The 24,942-nt window shown below is 36.3% G+C and overlaps 1 protein-coding gene across 2 annotated transcripts in view; it reads left to right on the forward strand.

Annotated features, from left to right (window-relative positions):
- Positions 1–21,746, forward strand: part of TOP1 (DNA topoisomerase I) — a 60,562-nt gene extending 38,816 nt beyond the window's left edge. Inside the window, exons 9-21 of one of the 2 annotated variants that reach the window (XM_014061858.2) lie at positions 977–1,092; positions 5,134–5,255; positions 5,958–6,080; positions 7,600–7,787; positions 9,895–10,039; positions 10,316–10,459; positions 11,037–11,222; positions 12,231–12,299; positions 13,573–13,687; positions 13,917–14,044; positions 16,457–16,551; positions 18,742–18,891; positions 20,524–21,746. In XM_014061858.2, the coding sequence (XP_013917333.1) occupies positions 977–1,092; positions 5,134–5,255; positions 5,958–6,080; positions 7,600–7,787; positions 9,895–10,039; positions 10,316–10,459; positions 11,037–11,222; positions 12,231–12,299; positions 13,573–13,687; positions 13,917–14,044; positions 16,457–16,551; positions 18,742–18,891; positions 20,524–20,626 (1,684 nt within the window). In that variant the 3' untranslated portion in view covers positions 20,627–21,746. The remainder of the gene's footprint in view (positions 1–976; positions 1,093–5,133; positions 5,256–5,957; positions 6,081–7,599; positions 7,788–9,894; positions 10,040–10,315; positions 10,460–11,036; positions 11,223–12,230; positions 12,300–13,572; positions 13,688–13,916; positions 14,045–16,456; positions 16,552–18,741; positions 18,892–20,523) is intronic. The other variant, XM_087720376.1, reaches the window with a different exon arrangement.
- The last annotated feature ends 3,196 nt before the right edge of the window (positions 21,747–24,942 follow it).

Below are 24,942 nucleotides of genomic sequence, written 5' to 3' on the forward strand. Positions count from 1 at the left end.
AAATCAGACAATGTGATTGTCTGGATTTGTTTTCTCATTTTGTCTCTCATAGTTGAGGTCTACCTATGATGTCAATTACAGGCCTCTCTCATCTTTTTAAGTGGGAGAACTTGCACAATTGGTGGCTGACTAAATACTTTTTTGCCCCACTGTATGTATGTATGTGTGTATGTGTATGTATATTGTATATGTATGTATGTATATATATATGAAATAATCTGAGCAGTATCTTTGTTCCTTTATGTTGTTTATTTTCTTGAGTTTTGTGACAGTTATCCTATCCTGTATCATAATTGGTATTCTTTACTGAAATGCAGGCATTATGATCAGTGCTGCAATTGTTCAGATTTCCTGCCTGGTAGTGTGGTCTATGCAGTAGCTAATTTTAATGCAGAATGTTTGTTTCTGGTGCATTTGTCAGTCTGGGCTTTTCTTATTACATCAACACCCTTAGGACTGTTTCACATAGGGTGCTTTTTGCAAGCAAAATGCCCAGTGCCTCTAAAATATGTCACCAAATTCCAGTGGCAAACAACTGAGAAATGGCAGCATATTTTCTATCTTTTTTATGGGCAGGGGAGAGAAATGGGAAGACAAGAGGGTAAAAATGTTCTTTCTCGCATCACACCCAATGAAACTAAACCTCTTACCAAATCAAAAACACCTAAGACTATTATTGCCTATTATCTTTGAAATTCTTTATTTTATAAAATATTGACACAGTAATTTTAACATTGGTACAGAAAAAAGTTAATAATGTGACACAAAGGCAAATCAATAAATTAAGTGAAGAACATTAACTAATATAAATATATGTTTTTAAGCACAACAGAACAATGGAAGACTCCTTGATTGAATTGACCAATTTAGATATTCAAATAGAATGCTGTGATACTGCTTTCTTTATTCTGGATTTATGTGCAGTAGCTGGATAGATACTAGTCTTACTTATTTCATCTCTTCCTCTGTTTTAAAGGTGGGAAGAAGAACGCTATCCTGAAGGTATTAAATGGAAATTCTTGGAGCACAAGGGTCCTGTGTTTGCTCCTCCATATGAACCGTTGCCTGAAAATGTCAAATTCTACTATGATGGTAAGTTATAAAAACTGGTGCTTTGTAGAAGAGCAGAATTAACAGCTATTTAGCATCCCAAATCTATGAGTTTTCATGGGCAGAAATGGTAATGGTTTTGCTTGCAACTGATCAGTATTTATCTGGATTTTGTATTAGTAAGGAAGGGGCCAAAATTGCATTATGGGCTGTGTTGTTTTGGGCCTAAAATAGGTACACTACAGAAGAAAGCATGGGTACCAGGATTCTAAATTCTATGATGCTCATATATACTTCAGCCTATTAAATTGGTGGCACAATGCTTAAAGTGCAATATTGCAGGCAAACTCTGCCCACAGCCTGGAATTTGATCCTGATGAGGCTCAAGGCTCATACTTCCATCCTTCCGAGGTTGATAAAATGAGGACCCAGATTGTTGAGAGCAGTATGCAAAATAATGCTTCTGTATTGTAAACAATTCAGAGAGTGCTATAAAGCACTATAAGGTGGTATATAAGCCTAAATGCAATTGTTATTCTATTACTATTGTTAAATTAATTTATATATCAAGTTACTGTGGGTAGGGAGAAAAGAAATAGTTGAATGTCTTTTACATTTTCTTTACTTTCCATTTACTTCATTAAATCCTTTTTTATTGTAGCTGCTAACATGTGTTACTACTTCTGAAACTGTCAGCATTTTAGTAATTCTTTTAGCTGTTTTTAATCATTACTTACTGTTACGGCTTCATTACAATAGTGTGCTCTTGCTGCACTATAAAACCCCCGCTCCCAATCACATTAAAGGTGGTTGTTGAATTAAGAGGCAATCCCACCTCTCCCCCTCCCTCCTGCAACCTGTTCCTTCCCTCCCCATCTTATTTTTCGGACTATAAGATGCTCCGGAATATAAGATGCACATTAGCTTTAAAGGAGGAAAACAAGAAAAATAAATTGGCCCGTTTGCCGTCATGGCCCATTCGTCGTCGCCCATTGATTGGCAGTGATAGGCAGTAGCAGCAATCCCTGCCATCTAGAACAGCTGATTGGCGCCACACCAACACACACACACACAAAAAAAAAATTTTCACCCACCATTGGGGGGGGGTACATCTTATAGTCTAAAACAATACAATATATTTTATCTTGATTAGGAATTCTATTTTTATTTTTTAAAAGATATTTATCTGTTAGGATTTTAATGTTTTACTGCTGGAAGCTGCCCAAAGTCATTTGCTATAAGATGGGCAACAAATCCAATAAATAAATATTTTGTTAATAATTAAATTGCAAGGTTTTTTTTTAAACTATACTTTGTTTAATATATAGGTGATATTTAGTCTGACAAAAATGTATCACCAAGATGATGATTATTTTTAATAAATTCTCATTTGACTTGAAGAATTGTCATTCAATTGCTGTCTCTTTATATGCTGAAAAAGAGTTTTAAAGTATGGGTTGTGCTCTCTGTGTGTACTAGCAAATATTCTAGAGCCATGACAGATATATTAGTATGCTAATCCAAGCCTTTTCCGGGTGATTTTCAGTGACATAGTCTACCTACCTGTTTGCCCTATACATTAGCTACTCCCCGCTTTTGAGATATGAGAATTTCTATTTAGGGTCTATACATCCATTGCTTAAGGGGATCTGAAAGTTGCAGCTGCTTCATGGGCAAGGCAGTGTTTTACCTGTATTCTCTTGTAGCAAAACTTTTGACCTGTTCTTAATCTATGGATGTGTTCAATATTGTTATTGGAGGTGAAAGCTGGGTACAGTGTTCTTATACACACAGAATACATTTTCAATCAAAAATCAAATTAGATTATAGGAAATGGATGTGTTTTAATGCCTGTAATTTTGTTATTCTTAAGATATTAAACAATATTTTTAAACTTTAAATTAACATTGTTCTTTTAGATCTTGAAGGCAAATTATTTATGGAGCTCTGGCGAGGTTTGATTTGGCATTTGTTTTTCTAGCAGTTATATTCTTTTATATGTTGCTTTTTTATTTGTAAGCCATGGGCAAAGGATGGGCACTTGCTTTTTAAATAGAAGCCGCCTCTTCTTTTTCTGACTATTTTATGTATATTTGGGGAGAAAAACATACCCTCACTTTCCTGTCCTTCAGTATCTATAATAGAGAACAACATACATTAACAACAATAGCTGCTATGTTACTAAATTATCTTTGAATTCATTTGAAAGATACCGTAGGAGCCTAAACCAAAGGTGGCGAGACATTTTAATCAAACTTGTAAAAACTATCAGCTGCTTCCCCTAGTATGACTAATATTCTTAAAACTTTCAGAGGCAATTCTTCCTTCCTCCTGCCAAACATATTCAAGAGGATTTAATGTTTGCTTTTTCCCCGTGTCATAATTACACAAGTAGAAGTACTATACTTGTAACTGGATTTCTAAAGAATCACATATTTAAAAATGACCTAAAGTATTTGTTTTTTCTTTGCTACTTCTATGGAATGCTGACAAATTATGCAGCCTGAGTCTGTGTTAGGCATATTGGATAGGAAAAAGAGACATCGGATGTACTGTATATTAGTGCAACAATTGCTTACCCTTTTATCTATGGAAGAAGATGCCTTTCCACATATCTATGATTTCATGTTGAGCTTCTATTCTTGAGTGAAGGGGAAATGGTTCAGTAACAAATTGCTGAAATGTGAAGAAGACAGCCCTTAAACAACACGTTCTTCGTGGGTGAATTTGACATGTCCTTAGTCTAGTGTGATGCTCTAAAGTAGTTATGAATCTGCAGTCCATTTCTTACTCTCATGTTTTTCTGGAATGAAAGCATTCCAATAATCCAGAATAGGAAAAACTGATAAACTTCCTCATGTTGGATTGTATCTTTTATTATTTATTTTTTACTTATTACATCTATATGATGGGCCACTTACAATGCATTAAAATGATAAATATAAAATGATTAAAATTAACAAAGATTAGAAAAAAACTAAGAAGTAGAGGGAAGGGGAGGACAAGAAGCAATGGGTGGAAACTAATCAAGGAGAGAAGCAACTTAGAACTAAGAAGAAATTTCCTGACAGTTAGGACAATTAATCAGTGGAACAATTGCCTCCAGAAGTTGTAAATGCTCCAACACTGGAAGTTTTTAAGAAGATGTTGGATAACCATTTGTCTGAAGTGGTGTAGGGTTTTCTGCCTAAGCAGTGGGTTGGACTAGAAGACTTCCAACGTCCTTTCCAACTCTGTTATTCTAAGAAGTAAGAACACAAGTGGTATCAGGTAGTTAAAAGTGGAGGTGAGAAGTTTGTACTTTCAGCCTTGCAAGATTCTGTTAATGTAGCCTTACATTCATGTCTCTTGTCTAGCTTACCTGGGAGAGCTGACATCAATCTTGCAAATCTGAAAATACAAACTTCCCACTGCCACTTTTAACAAATTGATTTGTTATGGTGGGTCCTTCCTAAGTTTCTTTCTCTGATTGTTAACCCACTGGGGACTCCTGCCTCTCTCATCTGATTGTTTCCTAGGCAGCATCTCTTCTCTTCTGCCCCAAGGTCATCCACACATTCTATTACAGCTTGACAGCTTTCTCTAAAACAAAAAAAAAGGAAGGTTGAAGATCGATAATTATCCTGTACAGGGTGGTCAAGGGACGGCTTCTCTTTCATAGCCAATGGAATCAACCCCCTTTCCAAGAATACATGAATTACTACTTTCAACTAGCCTCCAATGCCACCTTGCTGGCTTTCACCAAGCCAGCGGGGCAGTGATGCAGCTAATCTCACAAAGAATTCTGTGCACTTCAAATCAATCCCAGATCACCTCACAAGATGTTTTTTCTGCTTCTCAGCTGGACTTGACTAACTAGTGACCCATTCTGAGGTCACACCGACCATTATAGAATTGGGAGTAAAACTGAAGACATTTGTCATTTTCCTTTGAAACAAAATAGCTTGTTTGCAGGGTGGTTATTCTGCTTGCACTGTTTATCTGCTGGTAAGTGTGCCTCTGGATCTTTTCTAAGAGTAGCTGGAAGCTTAAATATCATTAGAATGTTGCCTTGTTATTTCATGCCTACTTTTCTTTGTGCAGGTAAAGTCATGAAACTCAGTCCCAAAGCAGAAGAGGTTGCAACTTTCTTTGCAAAAATGCTTGATCATGAGTACACTACAAAGGATATCTTCAGGAAAAACTTCTTTAAAGACTGGAGAAAGGTATGAATGTTCAGCCTTTTAGGAAAAGATAGTTTGTGCTGGGCTTCTTTGTCCCTTTAAAAATAGGAACATTTACAGACGTCTCTCCCTTGTAAATCAAAAATTCTCTCTAATGCACGGGTGCCCAACTCCTGGCCACAGTCCATTACCAGACTTTAAGCCATTGGGAACAGGGCCATGGAAGTGGCAGGTGAGCATGTGTGTCCACACCCCCACTACCACAAGCAGTGGGCATACACACACTTCATTTTGCCCACAGCTCATGCAGAACCATCCCCTCCCACCCCACCTGCCAGTCCACAAAGCCAGAAAGGTTGGGGAACTCTTCTCTAATAGAACCTTAAAGTGTGGGATCCAGCTTCATTTATATGTTTAACACTTACATTTATAAAAGCTAAAACACTGGTTTCACATGTCTTTTAGTAGTGTAGTTCAATTTAGAAGGAATCTAGGTGTTTGTTACTGACAGCAAAATTGTTTCTTGTTAGCTTTCTTAAAAAGTCTTGGCTATTAAAATTAACCTGATTTCTAGAAATGTCCAAAGCGATGTTGGTTTTTATTATATGCCTACTTCTATTTTGACATTCAAGTCAAGAGTTTCATTCATGAAGGAAAGACAGGATATAGATATAATAAACAACTACATTCATTTATTTTATTTATTTCATTTAACTAATAATACTTCTGTTTTTCTTTTTGCAGGAAATGACTTCAGAAGAAAAAGGAATCATCACTAGCCTCAGCAAATGTGACTTTAATCATATGAGTCAGTATTTCAAGGCCCAAACAGAAGCTAGAAAGCAAATGACCAAGGAAGAAAAGCAGGTATCTTTACTTAGGATTAGGCTCTAAAAATAGAAGTCATAATTGGAATGCTCTTCAGCTACGCTGCATATTCTCAGTATATCAGATTTTATAAGTGTCTTTATTCCATTATACTTAGTTCTTGGTGGGATTGTACTACACCAGATAGAAATCATACACAATTTGTAGGTCCTCCTAGACTCACAGGTCTTGTTTAAGGAATAGATGGTAATTATGGCCCCAAAGGCTTTTGTGCATGTTGGGCTTGTGACTTGTTTTGGACCAGGAAACATTCCATTGCTTATGCCTTGCTGTAATGCACTGTACATTAAGGAGCTGTCCTTAAAAACCACTTGGCATACCACAATATGCCTGTGTTACATTATGATTCCATGAATTGCCTGGCACTCAATAAGTTTCTGGATAAACTTGAAGGTGCTTTTTTATCACTTAAAAAACCATTCATGTCATGGGTCCAGGTTATTTGTGAGACTACCTTTCCCCAATTGTTTCTGTACAGCCCATTAGACCTGGAAGGGTAGGAATGCTTTTAGATCATCTGTCAAGCAATACCATCTAGAAAGCCCCAGGAGATAGGCCTCCTTAGCATCATCTGCTTTTTGAAATAACATGTCCCCTGAGATTCATTTAGCCCTGATCTTGTGGATATTTCATAAATCTTTGGAAGATCTGGATGTTTCCCCAGGTGTAGAGCCTGTCGGTTGGATAAGCCCATCATTGTAGTTTTATCTGACATGATTGATTATGTGTTTAGCCTCATGTGCTACTGCACTGTTATTTTGGTGTTTTTTAGTATTTACCTTTTTCTTGTGTTCATTTTTAACCAGTATTTTCTGTCCAGAATTATGGTTGCAAGACAGACACTATATAAACTGGTACTTTAAAAAGCGCACTATCTGAAATAGCTGGTTCTGTATTATATATAAAAGGATATGCCCTCCTTGCAGATTGATGATGAATCATACATTATCTTGTTAGGAATAAAAGGTATCTTGTTAGGAATAAAAGGGATGCTAAGGAAAATCAAGGATAAAGATATGGGATATATGGGTCGTCTACCTGTAGTTTGAACAATTTTTTCAGAACCTGTGATGCACTATGCAGAGCACTTCTTGTTTTGAACAAGGAAACCTGAAACTTTCTGGGAAGAGGGAGGAAAATTTATTTTAGATGATGCTAAATTTATGTTCATTTAGGTTTAGCCCTAGATTAGTATATGAGGGCACACTATAAGCTACTTATCTGAATAAACCCACTGAACTAAATGGGATTCACTTATTAGTAGATCTGTATGCAATTTCCTGAGGTAAGTGTACATACTATGATTATAAAGCACTCAAATGATCTTGCTGATCAACTTTCATGCCCTTTCTATAATGTATAGACCAAATGGCATTCATACACTAAGAGTTCTGTGCCTGAGAATCCACTAAACAACAGCTTATTTATTTGATCTGAATAATTGATATAGCAGCTTTAGATATGTTGTAATTTTTCATCTTTGTATGTGTTCCTCTAGAGAATTAAAGAAGAGAATGAACGGTTATTAAAAGAATATGGTTATTGTGTCATGGATAACCATAAGGAAAGAATTGCCAACTTTAAGATTGAGCCTCCAGGTCTCTTCAGAGGGCGTGGTAACCACCCCAAAATGGGCATGCTGAAGCGACGAATAATGCCTGAAGACATCATCATCAATTGTAGCAAGTGAGGATGGGAGATCTTGCATATTTCTAGGAAAGGGTTCTGATTAGAGAGAACAGCAGCTAAATAGCAGCTTTTCACTCAAATAGCATCTCTCAAATTGGTTCTATCTATAACCTCTCTTAGAAGAGGAAAACCAGTGCATTTTATCAGACAATGTCAATTGTTCAAAATACACAAAACAATATGTCATTAGTATGTAAGGATAATTTTTCTTTAGTGTGAAGTGTTAAAGTACCATATCTTTCAGAGTATAAGATGCACCTTTTCCCCTCAAAAAAGAGGCTGAAAATCTGTGTCATAAACTGAATACAGCATTTTTTGCCTCCCGAAACCCTGCCCTTCACCAAAATGACCGTGCATAGCTTGTAGGAGGCTTTCAGAGAGCTCCTGGGGACTGGGGAGGGCAGAAATGAGCAAAAAACGGGCTTGTTTTTGCTCAATTTTGTCCCCCGCAGCCCCCAGGAGCACTCTATAAGCTTCCTAAAGGCTATCCATGCCCTTTTTTGGGGAAAAAATGGGCCGTTTTCACGAAAAAAGGCGGTTTTTGGGAGGTTTGCAGAGTGCAAAAACTTTTTTTAAAAAATTTGCCTCTTCAAAACCTTGCTGCATCTTATACTCTGAAAAATACGGTAACTCATGCTCAGGTCAGCTTTGTAAATGGCAACTGCAAGTGGTTATATTTATATCTTTTTTTTTCCTGTAGAAAATTTAGATCAGCTTATATTTGGACACGACACATAGGCGGCCTTATTGTTCTAATATGCAAACTGCCTTTCTGCTGCTATATACACAGCTTATAAAAATACCAAAAAATAACAAAATCCATACACTTAAAATAAGCACTAAAATCAAGACAATTATTAGTATAATACATCAAAAGGGACACAGTTTTGCCTTCTTTGTAAATATTGGGAAAGTGGGAGCTAGTTGTATTTTCTCCAGTTAGACATTTTTCATAGGCTATGTAGATAGCATGACAAGCCCAAATTAAGTTTCTGTCTTAGCATAAAAATGGGATTTTTTTCATACTCAAGATACTGTCAGGGTTTGATCTGTTGGAAACTTTGATTCAAGACCTAATGCAGTCTAAGGCCGAAGAACAGCCTGACCACAATGCAGAAAAACTTAAAGAATCATTGGCAGGTTTATGTCTGAGGAGCAGCATTTTATCCATTATTTAACAAATTTAAAGGATTGGAGGATAGGAATGCGTAGCATTGGGCATGGAGCAAAACAAAGCATAATAGAGGACAAAGTCATTGTGAATCTGACTTCAACATCATTTGATTTACTGTCTTCAAAACATCATAGTGTAATGTACTGAGGGTTTTTAAATTTACAATTCAATCTTACTGAGGGAAATAATGATAGTTAGGCAAAGAAGGACAAAGTGATCTATCTTCTCCTTATCCTTTTTTATTGGCTTGTTGAACAAGTGACCAGATTTACTTAGAGAGTTGCCATAATGTATAAATCCACATGTCACAGGAAAGCAAAAACAAATTGACCACATTAGTGGCTTTGTGCTATTTATAAGCCCTGCCTGTCAGTTTTGCTCAGAATACATTCTAATTTATAAAATCTAGTCATGAACGCGTAAAATTGAGATTCACAGTTCAAGCTTGTCTGATTATTAGGCATTAAAGTCTACAGGCAACAATATCTGCTCATCTTAGGTCCTTGGAAAGGACTCCAAAAGGAGATAAAAATGTCAACTGTGTGACCACCCATAATAATAAGCCAGTTTGGTCTAATGGTTAAGGCACCAGGCTGGAAACCAAGAGACCCTGAGTTTTAAGCCCCCTTAGGCATTAAAGCGAGTTGGGTGACTTTGGGCCAGTCACTGTGTCAGCCCAGCTACTTCGCAGGGTTGTTGGTTGTGTGGAAAATAGGAGGGTGTATTAGGCTTGTTTGCCACCTTGAGTTACTGACATAAAGATAATAAAAGTAGGACATAAATAAAACGTCATAAATAGTGTATCATTCTGTAGTTGTTATGATGCCACTGTTCATTGCCCGAATTTTCTGAATAATTAATTTGCTGATATTCTATGGCTTCCTTATGAATTTTCCTGTTTTGAAACGTCTTTGTGTTTTTCCTGCCTAGGGATTCTAAAATCCCTCCACCTCCTGCTGGCCATAAATGGAAAGAGGTTCGGTATGATAACAAAGTAACTTGGCTGGTATCATGGACTGAGAATATTCAAGGATCTATTAAGTACATCATGTTGAATCCCAGCTCTAGAATCAAGGTATATTTTTGTCTAGACTATTTCTGTCATGACTAATATGCTTTTTGGGAAAGATATATTGCATATCTGAAGATCTAAACCGGACTTCTTTATTTATTTATTTATTTTAAAAAAGCTTAAATGGTGTTTTAAATTGCTTTTCTCTTCTGAAATCAGAAATGTCAATCAAAAATTAGGTCATATCTGATCAAATTAAATGAAAAATTGTATCCCCTCCAAATAAGAGCCTTTCTATACTTGAGCAATTCATCACGTTCCCTGTGATTTTCTTGGCAGGGTGAGAAAGACTGGCAGAAATACGAGACAGCTCGGAGATTGAAGAAGTGCGTAGATAGGATTCGAAATCAATATCGAGAAGACTGGAAATCCAAAGAGATGAAAGTGCGGCAAAGGGCCGTGGCATTGTACTTCATTGATAAAGTGAGATTCTGACTTTTTCAGATTCTTTTTGGTTGTAAATAAACAGAACTCCTGAATCCTACGTTGACATGAATGAGGTATAACAGGTATTTGAGAAATCCTTGAAGAATGACAGGAAGGAATTTAAATAGATACGAACTCATCTAACAAATTGACTGTTCAGATAAAGCTCTGCCTACTTTCCTAGAATCTACCTGCACAAATTTGGCTTTTTGTTTTGCAGGGTCAGAGGTGTATAGAATATTCTGCAATAACAGCTCTGGTATTAAAGAATGAAAAACAGAGTAGAAGCATCTCTGCTAGTAACCCCATGTTGTGTTTCTCTTATTTACATCAGTTTTCATGTCAGTTTATCTAAAGTGCATGTACCCAGGGATCCAAGTATTATGCATAACTTTTAAATTAGTGTAATCCTTCTAGTGAATTTGAAGGTACCTCAAATCTCATTCTGAAATTTCAAATAAATAGCTCCTTAGCTTAGTGATGTAATTTCCTACTGTTCAATTACATGATTAAAATGTTTTCGTCTGTTTAAACTGACCTCTATTTTTTCTGTCTCACTATTCAATATTTGTAGCTTGCTCTGAGAGCTGGCAATGAGAAAGAAGAAGGGGAGACTGCTGACACAGTGGGCTGTTGCTCCCTCCGTGTGGAACACATTAATTTGCATCCAGAATTAGATGGTCAGGAATATGTAGTAGAATTTGATTTCCTTGGAAAAGACTCCATAAGATACTATAACAAAGTACCTGTTGAAAAAAGGGTAAGGGACTCTACTAAGGAAATCCACAAACTAAGAAACTTTATCTTTTAAATCTCCTTTATCTTTTGGTTGCTTTTCAGGTATTCATTCCATTTGATTGAATCAATGTATCATCAAGTTCAGCATCCATAGTGCTATAGCTTTGTGTTTTTGGAAATCCTCAAAAGTCACAGAGGCAGATTCACCTTGCTCTGCTTTGTCTCCAGCAAATGCTGATAATAAAATCCACATTTGTTTTTCTATTAAGCATGAATAATAATTGTTTTGCAGTTATAATCACTGATGTTCTTCAATATTCCTACCTTTTGTATTTTTAATTTCAGAAATACTTACATTCCTTATGTTTACCCCCTCTTTATTTTATTACCAAGTAAAAAGAAATGCTTTTATCTGTTCTCATAGAAAATGGGCTTCAATACATTGATTCACCTTTAGAATTCTCTTGTAAATCTGGGAAATTTATTAACAGTGAATTAATAGCCACCTGACTTTTGTTACATATTACAAACATAAGTAGCACACTGCAGATAAAGGGACTCAAGTAAAATCTGATATCACATCTGGTTATGGTTTGCATAGTACCTGAGTTTGCACTTGTAGCCAAAACCAAACAGTCCATGTTATTCATAACTTAGCAAACTGTGTGTCCAGAAACCATTTTAATATGGTATCAAGTAATATAGTGAGGAAAGTAACATGCAGTGGTGGGTTGCAATCGGTATGCCCTGGTATGGATACCGTTTCGGTACGGTGCTCCGAAAGGCCCACCCATCTGCCCAAGTTCCTTAGCGGTCTTTTGAGTCTTTAGTGCTTACGCGCAGAGCGCATACAGTGCCTGCACATCCCTCCATTGAGCAGCTGGAGGCTCGCGGAGGTGGCAAGATGCATGTGCATGTGCTGCACACATCCATGTGGATGCCACCGGGCCCATTCCAACCGTACCGGTTAAAACGGGATCCGGAACTGTTTCTTTGCTTCATGTTTCTGTCCTTTGTGATTACTTTTCAGGTATTTAAGAATCTTCAGTTATTCATGGAAAATAAGCAGCCAGAAGATGATTTATTTGATAGGCTTAATGTGAGTATCTTTTTGCATTTAAAAACTGTATGAACCACTGTAAGCATCAAAGGATGTTTCTTAAATTTTCTTCTGTGAAATTAATGCCTATTGTTAGTTCTGCTATGGCTTGGAATAAGAGACCCAGTTTGATCTAGTGGTTTAAGCACCATGCTAGAAACCAGAAGACTATGAGTTCTAGTCTTGCCTTAGGCATGAAAGGCAACTGGATGACTTTGGGCCAATCATCCTCTTTCAGCTCAACTTCACTCCACAGGATGATTGTTGTGGGAAAAATAGGAGTAGGAAGGAGTAATAAATATGTTCACCACTTTGAATTATTTATAAAAAATGGGTTTAAAAAAAGCTTTTAAAAGATGTAATTTTGTATTTAATAAAAGATACAGAATTGCCCCAGAATACATTGGCGTCATGTTGTTAGTAGCCAAGATTTATTTTTCAAAACATTGGCAAATGAAAGTATATCTCTTATTGGATCAGGTAATTTAGAAAAGAATATTCGTAGCTCAGGGTTGAACTGTGGGTCCTTGGTGTTTTTTGGGTTTGTTATTTTCTTGCAGACATTTCCTTACCAAACTAGGCAACATCAACACTAACATCAGCACTGATGATGTTACCTAGTTTGATAATGAAATGTGTGCAAGAAAACAACTAAGTTCAGATAGTATAAAAGTCCATACAGCTAATTTGTCAGCAATGGGAGAAAAAAATAAAATGAATTACTTTGTTTTAATTAACTCCTTTAAAGATCTTTCCAAAAATCAAAATTATAGTATTTATATCCTTTAAACTGTTTTATGATTCATTTGAATAATAAGATAGAAGATGCAGTAGTATAGAGAACTTTGGTTATTTATCTTTCCTTTAAAATTTAAGGAAATATTGCTGTGGCTGTCCTGCATTTCATTCATTTCCACTATCCCTTTCGGTTTAATAGCCATCATGTTAATATCACACAGATATCAGCAATTATCCAACTGAGTAGAAAGGAAGCAAAATTAGAGGAGTCATCCTCTGCTTTTAGGTCTTCAACTCCCATTATTTGAAATGGTTTTAGGGCCAGGTTGAATAAGAATAAATTAATGAAAATATCTGGATCATATGAAAAAGAATGCAAGCCATTGTACAAAATGCCTCAACTTTATAGCTGCTCTTGTTTGGGATAAAATTACTGTTTCTGTGGTTTGCACTTCCCAGTTAAATGTGTTTATATTCTTTACTACTTGTTGAATTGGTATATAATTTTTCCCTCCCTTCCCTTCCCATCTTCCAGACTAGCATTTTAAATAAGCATCTTCAAGATCTTATGGAAGGGCTGACAGCTAAGGTATTCCGAACATATAATGCCTCTATTACGCTACAGCAACAACTGAAGGAACTCACAACCCGTAAGTATCTTTGAAATAGCCTGTCTCATCTTTTCTATGTTAATTGCAATACACACTTCACTTTTTTTTAAGACTGCATATAGTAACTTCTGGCCTTCATAATTAGGGACACAACTGCTATATGTGCTCAAGACTCCCTGACGTTCTTTTTCAGTTGTTGGAAGTTAGCTTTTCATAAATGTTCATCTTGCTATATGGAAAGAAATGTGTATCTTTTGAATTCTTCCAGCGGATGATAACGTCCCAGCAAAGATCCTGTCTTACAATCGTGCCAACAGAGCGGTTGCTATTCTTTGCAACCACCAGAGGGCACCTCCAAAAACCTTTGAAAAATCCATGATGAATTTACAGACCAAGGTAATTTGACTGCTAAGTTTTTAGTTAAAAGATGAACTAGGATTAATTAACCTCTATTAACTCTCTTGTCATATTTCTCAGACTACTCCACAAATTGCTTGGGTTTGTTTTTACAGACTTCCCTGTCTCTATTCTATTTGGTTTTGTTACAGAAATACCTTCTTAGTGTGCAAGATCATCATACTCAGCCATTCTAAAATCTGTGTTATTTCTGTGCCTGTAAATTTTAACTCTGAGAAACAGAAATAGATAGTAAAAGCAAAATAAATTAGGTATGCATGAAGAATATGTGTAGTAGTTAAGGTGCTGAATTAGAAGCAGGAAGACTCGGGCCTCTCTCAAGCATGGAAGCCAACCCTAATGGGCCAAGTCGCTCTTTCAGCCCTAGGTTGGTAGACTTTTTTTAAAAGATTCCCAGTCTGTATTGGACCAGCATGAGACATTCATTTGGTTCTCAGGACATTGTCGTTCTAGATGTAAGAGGTATTCTGGCTCAAGGAAAGGCAGTTAATTATTTGTGTGTGTTTGCGTGCCAATATTATATATAATTATAAATGTTTCCGGTTTCACTAATTTACTGATCATGCCTTTGTGAAATCATTATATACCATTTAACAAAGAAATCACCACCCTCAGGAGCAGTTTGAGGTATAGGACTCAGATCTCAGTTATCATGTAACAAATGGAGCAGTTTTTGCTCTGTAGCTCCAGAAGGCAAAAGTTGGCACTAATAAGCTGATATTTTAAGAAAAATGTTATTTTGAAGTGGGGGGAAATGGTAACAGCTGTTTGACAGTATAACAGTGCTTCTCTGGAGGATTAGCTCTTTTATACTATTTAAGCAGAAACTAAAGAGTCATCTTCAGAATAGCTATAATCAGAATTATTCTCTATGATATTAGATTTTGATGGCCCCCAAAGTCTTTTAATTCTAAACAGTATATAAGTGCCTTAAATGTAGTGTTTAGAAACCTGGCTCCTCCCCTCCCGAGGTGGAATCTGTAGAATTTTGTTCTCTTCTCTGATTAAGACAAGAGAGAGATGCTCATTGTGACGGGCCATAATTCCAGAGAATTTGCTTGGTCTGCCTGGAAGGAGGACAGTTCATGATGCCTCTGGATGCAGATCTACTTTCCCAGATTAAGGCAATGGCCACTGGTACCTTGTATTGATTGATATACCAACTATGTCCTTATCTGGATAATGATGACTTTAAAATTGTGGTAAGGGTGCTAGTAGTCTATAATAATGTGCTCCATGTCGGTTACCCTTGTGTTTGTTTAAGAACTCAGTAGTCAGGTTGTCTTGGAAAGAATGCAAAGAGACTGTTATTTTTATACTGATGCCTGGACTGATTTAAAGTGCTGCACCCTCAATTTGTTTCTGGACAAAAATGATCGAAATGTTAGTTACCTTTAATGCCAGAAATGGCTTAGATCCAGGCTATCTGAGAGAATACCCCCATGTTTATTGATACCATTTGAAGAGTTACACTGTTTGTGAGCTTGTTTAGCAGTAACCTGAGGCTGAGCCTTTGGGAAGGAGAGAGTTGCTGCTCCAGCTCTTTGGAATGCACTGCATGAAAGTTAAGGGACTTAATATTAGCTTTTTAAAGAGCCATTTAAAGCACATATTTTTCTATGGGGTTAGTCATTTAAATTATTAATTGTATTAATTGTTTACCTGATTATTTTAATTGCTGTTTTAACTGTTTTAATGTGTACTGGGACACCTTGGTAGCTGATGATACATTCTTTTTTTTCTTAACTTTTTTAGCAAGTGCAGTGTCTGCTTTTTCAGATAAACTGAGTGTTGATTCATTGTTTGATAGAAATTGATCAACCAACTTGCTGCCAGAGCCTGACATTGTGGTCTAAGAGAGTGAGTGACTGGCCCAAAGTGCCCCAGCCGCTTTTCATGAATAAGGCAGGACTAGAACTTACAGTCTCCTGGTTTCTAACCCGGCACTTTAACTATTAAAACATTTCTCTAGTTTAATGAGCATCATAAGACTTAGAATCTTGCTATCCGTGTTATCTGCTATAGTCTAACTGTATAAGACCCCCAAGAGCCTATTGCAATTTTGCATCCCCCCCCCCCCACTATTATAAAATCTAGATTCATTGCAAATAAAACCATTACCATTTCTGCTCATGAAAAAATAATAGTTTATCCACTTTAGGGTACTGTAAACAGCTATTAATTGTGCTCTTCTCCAAATATCTTTTCAAATTTAAAAAAAAACAATAAATAAACATCAGATGGATTCTTGAGAGTTTTATTTTCTTCTAGATATTCTGTTACGGAATCAGAAAGTAGAGTCTTTAAAAAATAGTTGTCTAAATGTTTCAGCTTTTCAGTTGTAATTCCTTCCCACATCTATACTATGATTTATCTGTTTGCATGATCTAGATTGATGCCAAGAAGGATCAGTTGGCTGATGCCAAAAGAGAACTAAAAAGCGCCAAAGCTGATGCCAAGATCCGAAGGGATGAGAAGTCTAAAAAGTAAGTCTGACTGCTCTGACGTTGCCACATTTACAAGCAGTTCCTTATTTCATATTGACCCCAAATGAAATACCTTAAAATGTCTGTTACTTGAATATTTATTCAGCTTTTGAATGTGCTGTTTCAGATCTTGGCCTGTGATTTTGTGCCTATTGATCTGAGCAAGGAGTCTTCCTTCTGAATAAATTCATACAGGTTGCCATGCTCTTTTACAACTTTTCCTAGCACTGTGCATGTAAAAAGGGAGGGCGAGATATCAAGTAGAAGTCTGTAGTTAACTCTCATATTTTGCTTTTATCTTATAGATTCCTCCTACTCCCAAAAAGCTCCTAGTTGGGTTTTTTAAAATATATTTATGTTGGTATTGTTGCCTTCTGTATAGCAGTGTTCAGTCCTTCCATTTCCTAAGATTTCTTATGTCCTCTATGTATCACATTTATTGAATTTGTGCATACATTGTCTTGAAACTTGAAAAGTTAGCTTTCTGGAAGTAACTCCCCTGCAGAGGTGTTTTTTTTCCACACACGGAGGAACACTGGAAAGTTAGTGAACATCACCCTTTTGAAGGTTAGAAAGATTGCTAGTCTTCCAAACTATGAAATTTGCTAGCTTTCTGACCCTCTTTTTGGCAAACATCACCACTCTGAAGACTAGGATTTCCTAAGCTAGGAAAGCTAGTAAATGTGATTGTTATCACAATAATTTGGAAGGCCATTTCACCAAATCATGGGAAATCAAATCAAATCTTGCATTTTTAATCCTTGAGTAGTAGAGGAAATTTAAAAGACATAACTTCAGTTGGGAGATATTACAGAGTTTTATCCCTTCATCTGGCCACCCTAACCATGTGAAGAGCTTATTAAAGACAGCTTTGTCTTCATATGTGTAAAGGGCAATATTGTTAAGCAATGGGATGTGACAATGTTAAACTGCTAGAGAATAGGTTTTCTTCTTTCTTTATATAGTTCTGAATGCAAGGGCAGTGAACATTCACATAGGACTGTTTAGATAAATACTTTGATACACAAGACATGAAAAGTTATCACTGGCAACTATCCTGCACATTTGAGCCAGCAGCATTTCAGCCTTCTTATACCAAGTAGAAAGATGTCCAGGTATGTCTGGAAAGATGCTTCAACTTGAGGGTATACTAGACACCTGACTTGTTGAGTCATTGTTTCAGAGATATTCCTTACCTAAACAGAAATAGAATGACCATGGGTGGGCAAAAAAATAAGTGACGGTGGTAGCTACCTCCAACTTCCCAATAGCTTGATCACTACTGACCAAAACTCTGGTGGCTGATGGTAGGATCAGTCTAACCAAGCTATGCAGGGCTAGGATAGAATCAGTCTATTAAATCTTCAGACAGCAACATGGTAGTGCAGCAGCATTGAAGTGGCCACAAATTTGTCAAATTTCAAGTTATGGCTCCTGTATTTTGGACATAGAATTGTGGGTTAGCCCATTTGAGGTCCGTTGGTTCAAAACCTATTTCACCCAATTGGCGGTTATAGACATCAATTTTAGTAATATATAGATTTCTCATGTCTCCAAGAAATCTGTAATACACATTGCCCTCCCTGGACAGATTTTCCTCATATCTGTACTGTTCAAAAACATATATCAGAATTGGCTAATAAGATTATGAGTAACATTTTATCTATAGCAAGATAATTCATTATTCCTTGTTTTAGCTATCATATTAAGATCAGTTATACATTCTCAGATTAAAAAATCTATACAAAAGAACAAATTAAAGCAATAGCCATGGTCTTCCTAGTGTCTGCAGTTTAAGCATCCTGCAAAAGCTGGAACTTTAACATGGACATTAGTTGGAATAAAGCCCAGAAGGCCTTTGATTCAATTTCCTTCCCAACCAAGGTCTTTCTGGGCCACTTTGGATAAATCATCTTATCTGCCCATTGTATCTATATAAGGGATATAGTTCTGACCTACCGTAAACTTTGGAGATCATGGGAAATAAGCATTGTTAAGCATTTTACACTTCTAATACAGGGAAATGACGATAATCCCTTCTCAGATCTGCACAAGAGTAAACTTAACATGTGCTTAGCAGTCCACTTGAGGGATTTTTTTTCCTGCATGGATACCTAATTCCTCTTAATAAAATATATTTCAAAAAGTTAATGTTCTCACCTTTTATTTATTACTTTTCATCTTTTACAGGACTGTGGAAACTAAGAAGAAGGCTGTACAAAGGGTGGAGGAACAGCTGATGAAGCTGGAAGTTCAAGCAACAGACAGAGAGGAAAACAAGCAAATAGCCTTGGGTACCTCCAAACTAAATTATCTGGATCCTAGAATTTCTGTTGCTTGGTAAGTTCTTGTTTGAGAAAGGGGGATAATAAATTAGGCTTATGTTTCATGGGTTTGAAGGTCTTGTTTGCTTTTGTTCATATTTGGCTTTCCAAGACAGTTCAAAAGACTGATACAGATAAAATTCAATATGTATGAAGCCTACATCTGGTAGGAGCAAAATAAGATTCTGGGAAGTAGAATTTGGATGAACATTTTCTTCTAGGGACAAAAGAAGCATCTTAAAGCAAAGACTTTTAGTTGGTGGGATGTTTTTCATTGTGCCAAAATACTCAAAGAAGTGCTCTACGTCTAGTCAAAAATGGTGTATCAAACAAAATATCTTGTTTGCACAAAAGAATGCCATTAGTATTGCCCTTAACAGTGGGAACCTTCTAAAGTTCAAAATAAGTTCAGGAGAAAAGAAGGTGAGGTCAAGCAAGTGTATTTACTTATTCTGAAGGAAAAAAAAGTTTCATATTGTGGTATGAAAAGAAGGTAAGAATTGAATGATGCCCTTGATGTCTTGTTTTAGTCATAGACTGGGTGAAACTCATAATAGTCCACTAAGTAAGTAAGTTACTTCTTACTTAGAACTTACTTACAACTGGATTAAAGTTTCTGTGTGCCCCAACACAAAGCCAAATTCCCAGTTTAAGAATATGATGTTGCCTAAACACCACTAGAAGATTGTTGGATGAATCTGTTTGTACTTCTTCACACATTTTAGGCAGCGTACATCCTTAAAACAGAAAAAATATAAATAAGTTACCTATAAATAACACCAGTTATTAACATCATCCATTATGTGGGTGATTCTTATGAAATTTTTAAAAATGGAAAATGCTACAGTGAGCATAAGGATAGGGATTTGGTCATACTTGCTTTCTAAATTTAATAGCCTTTTTCCTTGACTGCATTTGAACTAATTATACATGATAAATTTCCGGGAAATAATACATTGATGCTTTAACCTCGGATGGTAACAATATATGTTAGTGCTCTGCAAAACAATTCAGAACTGTAGAATACCTTCTATCAAGGCTGTGGATTGGTGACTCAGATTACTTTCAAGTGGGAGTCACTACAGTTACTTTGAGATCAAGACATCATTTGTAGAAATGCAATGCTTCTCTATATGTATGTGTGTGTGTGCATATGTATGTATGTGTATGTATATAATATATGTGCGTGTTTGTGTGTGTGTTGCAATTTATTATATGCAGGTTTATAAAATTTAAAATCACAATTATAGTAGGTTAGAAATGGGCATAGATACTTCTACAGGTATAGAAGTATCCTCTAGTGATCTACAGTTAATTACAGTTAATAATGAGACGGTTTAGCAACAAGTCATAAATTTGCTCATGTATATCTTAAATATTACATTTTAAAGCATAATTAGAAGCTTTTGCTCCTACTCTCTATGAATGCCTATTTTACAGTGTCCCCTAAGATTTCAGGCAAGATTTTAAGAATTGGTACTAGACATGATCAAGTCACTCCATCATGTATATATTATTGATTTGGAAAGTTTATCTCTGAAATTTTGACTTGTTTGAGAGTACAGTACTTGTGTTTTGTTGTCATCAACTGTTTCTGATTTCCTTCTCTCTCTCTCTCTCCACCCCCCACCCCCTTTCCATTTTTAAGGTGCAAGAAATTTGGAATACCGATAGAGAAAATATATAATAAAACTCAGCGAGAGAAATTTGCCTGGGCAATTGACATGGCAGATGACGACTACGAGTTTTAATGTGATTTTAATGGGCTGGATTTTATGGAAGAAAGTAGCCTGATTTTAGGGAGATTGATAAACTGTGAGCCTTACTTGTTCTTTATATTGGGGGCGGGAGGTGTCAGGGGGGAAAGTGAGTGATGAATTACCAAACATCTTTTGAGTAAAGATATGCCTGGAAATATTGTAGAGGAGCCAAGACAGTTGTCCTATGGACAACTTATTTAAATCTGTTTCAGAGACCTAAATTCTAGCTGTATGGTTGTGTTTTATCTCTGGAGTACAGTAAGGACAAGTGAATGGAGGAATTTGTTAAAGTTCTACCTGACAAATTTGCCATTACATTGAAGAGCTTGGAAATCATTATCTACTGTATACAGAATCCAATGAGATATTGATATGTTTTTACAGTTAGGGTTTTGCAATAACTTCTATATTTTAATAGAAAATGGACTCCTTAATTTCTCCCCACCCCACCCTCATTAATTTAACACAACTGAAGCCCTTAGCACACTGGTTTTGGCCACAATGGTCCTGGAAACACCCTGTTGTTTTCATTTTTACTTGTCACCATCATGGTAATGAAACCTAGAATTAAAAATGCAACATCTGTTCAAAGCAAAGCATGATGGGAAGATCCTTCCTGACTTGAGTGTTACTTTTTTTGTTAATGTGAATTTTTAGTACTTTTAATTATTTTAAAATATTTAAACTTTTTTTTTCTTGATCTTAAAGATCATGTAGATTTGCAGAAGATAGGAGGGAAAGGGCTGGGGAGGGCTAATAGATTATGAGTACAAACAAATTTGTGACAAAATGTATTCCCATCATACTTTGTTCTGAGTACATTATATATATGTATAGATATATATATGAGAAATATCCACATTTGTGGGTTTTGTTTTGTTTTTCCTATGGCAGATTTTTTTTCTCCCCTCCACTTTTTTTTTTAATAAAAAGCCTTTCTGCTCTCTTTTACTTGAAAGATTTTATTGTGTAAAAAGAACTTTCACAGGTCAATAAAATTTTGAGGGAAGTGAGCTTTGGTCCAGAAAAAAAATAAAAAAATCAAGATTTAGGGCTTTTATTTTTTCTTTTGTAATTGTGTACAAAAAATAATAAAAAAAATAAAGCAGAATTTTAATGTGAACCCTTTTTTGCTATAATCCATTAGTTTTAGAAGTATTGTTAGCTTAGTGTGATGCAAAGGCAAGTTTCCCCGCAGTCTCTCCTTGACAAGTATCTTCTATTTTTATCATGAATTCCCTTTTAATCAACTGTAGGTTATTTAAAATAAATTCCTACAACTTAACACAATGCCAGCATCCGTGTGTTCTTGTACCCAGAAGGCCACTGGTTGGCTGCAAACCAAGAGCTGCAAAATTCTTTGTGGGGAATAAGTGTTCCAGAATGGATTGCCCCCAAATTCGTGTCAAGACTAAAAGTGGGGGATAAATTGGGTTAATTCATCTTTTTGTTTAAATTCTCCTAATTCTCTCTTAATCAAATAGTTTTCCTTCAGCATTTATATTTCTGTGAGTTCGGTGACAGTTTTCAAATTTTAAAAAGTGTGTATTAATTAAAAGTATCTTCAAAATACACTCTGAAATGAGGAAAATACTGTTTACTAAACATGCATACAAATGTTAGTGTTATTTGTGAACTGTTCAGAAATTGATGCTGAAATTGGATGTAATGAGTTTCATATAAGAAGATGAGAAACTGAAAGTAACAGATTTGCTCATTTAGTTGAGGTGTAGTCCAGTTTCCATTGGCTTTCAATATTATTTGCTTATTATCCCAACCAATATGGGCAGAGTTTGCCTGCAATACAGCACTTTAATCAATGTGCCACCAATAATAGGAAGGGTTTATCCTTAAATTAGATGTTCTTAATCTGAAGGCTGCTTTTACATCTAATTGTACTTAAATCAAATCTTGACTATCAATTTTCTATTTAATAAATTAAAAAACAAATCTGCCTGCTAGCCTGTGGCCAGGATGCTTTGATTCATCTCAATTTGCATTTAGAAACCACATACTAAAATGACATTCTCAGTACTGTCAAGTAAATGATAAAAAAAATCAGCAGGAGTCTACTACCAGGTTATTTCTGATTTTTTGCCATCATAGATTAATATGACTTTCCTACAATGAGTAGGATAAAGAAATACTTACATAGAAACAATTGCAATGGTAGGTTTACAAAGCAAACAAATGTGTTTTTGCTCCATTTCTCTCCAAAGTCACATTTATGTGAAAATAAGTCATTTCATATAAAGAACAACATGTTCTTAACATAGTACATTGTGTTGTTTAGTTTGATCTGTTTGTAGGAGTCAGAATTTCATTAAAAAAATACCGAATTATCAAAATGGACAAATGGGATTAGTATGAGGAAAGGAAACTAGACACTAAACAATGACGAAGACATCTGTATCCTTGAGTATTAGAAACTGCTTTTTCTATATATATAATGGCTTTCTTGCTATTTTCAGCAGCTAAAAACACCTGAGAAATGTATGTGTACTATTACAGGCAGTCCTTATTTAGAGACTCTTATTTAACAACTGTTCATGCTAAAGATAGTGATGAAAAAGTAATTTCATGACCAATTGTTACATTTTCAATCTTTGCAAGTACGAAAGCAAAAGAAAGCTGCACTAAGATCACAAACACAGTCTCAGTTTCACTTAGAAACTGCTTTGTTTAGTGACCAAATTGCTAATTGCAACTGTGGTCACTAAATAGGATTACCATACAGTAATTGTGCACATGTAGGTAGGTAAGTTTCTTTTTCTGTTTTTATTCTTTTAGCTATTTATTCAATTAATTCAATGTAGACACCAACCAATTCCAAAATGACTCTGAGAAGTTCACAAATGTTAGCCCTCCCAGGTAAACCAGACCAGAAGTCAGCCAAGAGGAATAGCTCTATATTAGAAGTTAATGTTAACAGAATCTTGCAAGTCTGAAAGTGTTTCTTCCTCCTTTTGCTCTGCAAAGTAGGGAAGGTCCCTTCTGAAAAATTTCCCACAGTTATCTCCTTTTGGGGGCAGAGAGATACTTCAGATAATGGTTGTCTAGTCTATGACTCGGCTACTGGTTTCCCACATACCATTACAAATAATGAAATCAAAACCAAAATGGGATCACAATACACAGACAAAAGTAAGGAACACACCCAACAAGGGGCACCATCCAACACATACCAAAGTCTGGGGAAACAACTACATAGCTCTTCAAAACTTTAAAGAATACAGGTAATCTTCAAGTTATAACAGTTCATTTAGTGACCATTCAAAGTTGCGGCACTGAAAAAAGTGATTTATGACTGTTATACGACCATTGCAGCAGCCCCATGGTCATATGATCAAAATTCTGATGCTTGGCAACTGGTTCATATTTATGGTAGTTGTGTCTTGCGGTCGTGATCACCTTTTGTGACCTGACAAGAAAAGTCAATAGGAAAGGCAAGTTCACTTAACCATGTTATTAACTTAACAACTGCAGTGATTCACTTAACTGTGGCAAGAAAGGTTGTAAAATGGGGCAAAATTCACTTAACAAATGTCTTGCTTAGATTCAGAAATGTTAGGCTCAATTGTGATCGTACATCAAGGACTATCTTTACCAGCAAGATGGCACCACACCAGCGGTGGGATTCACTTACCTTCCCTACCGGTTTGCAAATGTGAGCCCATGCGACACGTCTGCACATGCACACCACCTTCTGTCCATGCGCAGTGCTTGCACATTATGTCAGGGTGGATGGGCAGATCATCCCGCAGCTGCCACTACTGGTTTCCCCGAACCAGAGAGAAATGGCTGAATACAACCTCTAGACCACATACATTTCAAAGTGAACTTATTCCAAAGGGCAGATACTGCAACAGAGGATGCACACTTCCTGGGTCCCAATAAATGACACTGTTTAATTGAAGAGACGTGGAGAGTTCCAATTCTTCCAGCACTTATTGGACAGACTGAAACCAAGGAAACTAGGCAATTGCTCAGCCTGGCCCTGTGCTATGTAAGATTTTACAGCTAATAACCATCACTTTGAATCACACTCAGACTGGCAACTAGAGCAAGTTTTCACATTGGCATACCAAGACATGCCCATAACTGCCCGTGTCACTGCATTCTGGGCCAACTGAAGCTTCTTGCTGCCTTGCAAGAGCTTGTCTCGAGTACAATGTATTGCAGTACCCAAGTCTTAAGGTAGGACATGTGACAATTTGAAGGGCCTCCTAATTTAGAAAAGCATGCCACTGGCTCATTAAGAGTCAAGCAAAGCCCCCCCTTCCATTGACTACAACTGCCACCTGTTT

This window comes from Thamnophis sirtalis, unplaced genomic scaffold (assembly GCF_051295495.1).
Source record: "Thamnophis sirtalis isolate CommonGarterSnake01/CBP01778 unplaced genomic scaffold, rThaSir2_p1.2 scaffold_7, whole genome shotgun sequence".
NCBI lineage: Eukaryota > Metazoa > Chordata > Lepidosauria > Squamata > Natricidae > Thamnophis > Thamnophis sirtalis.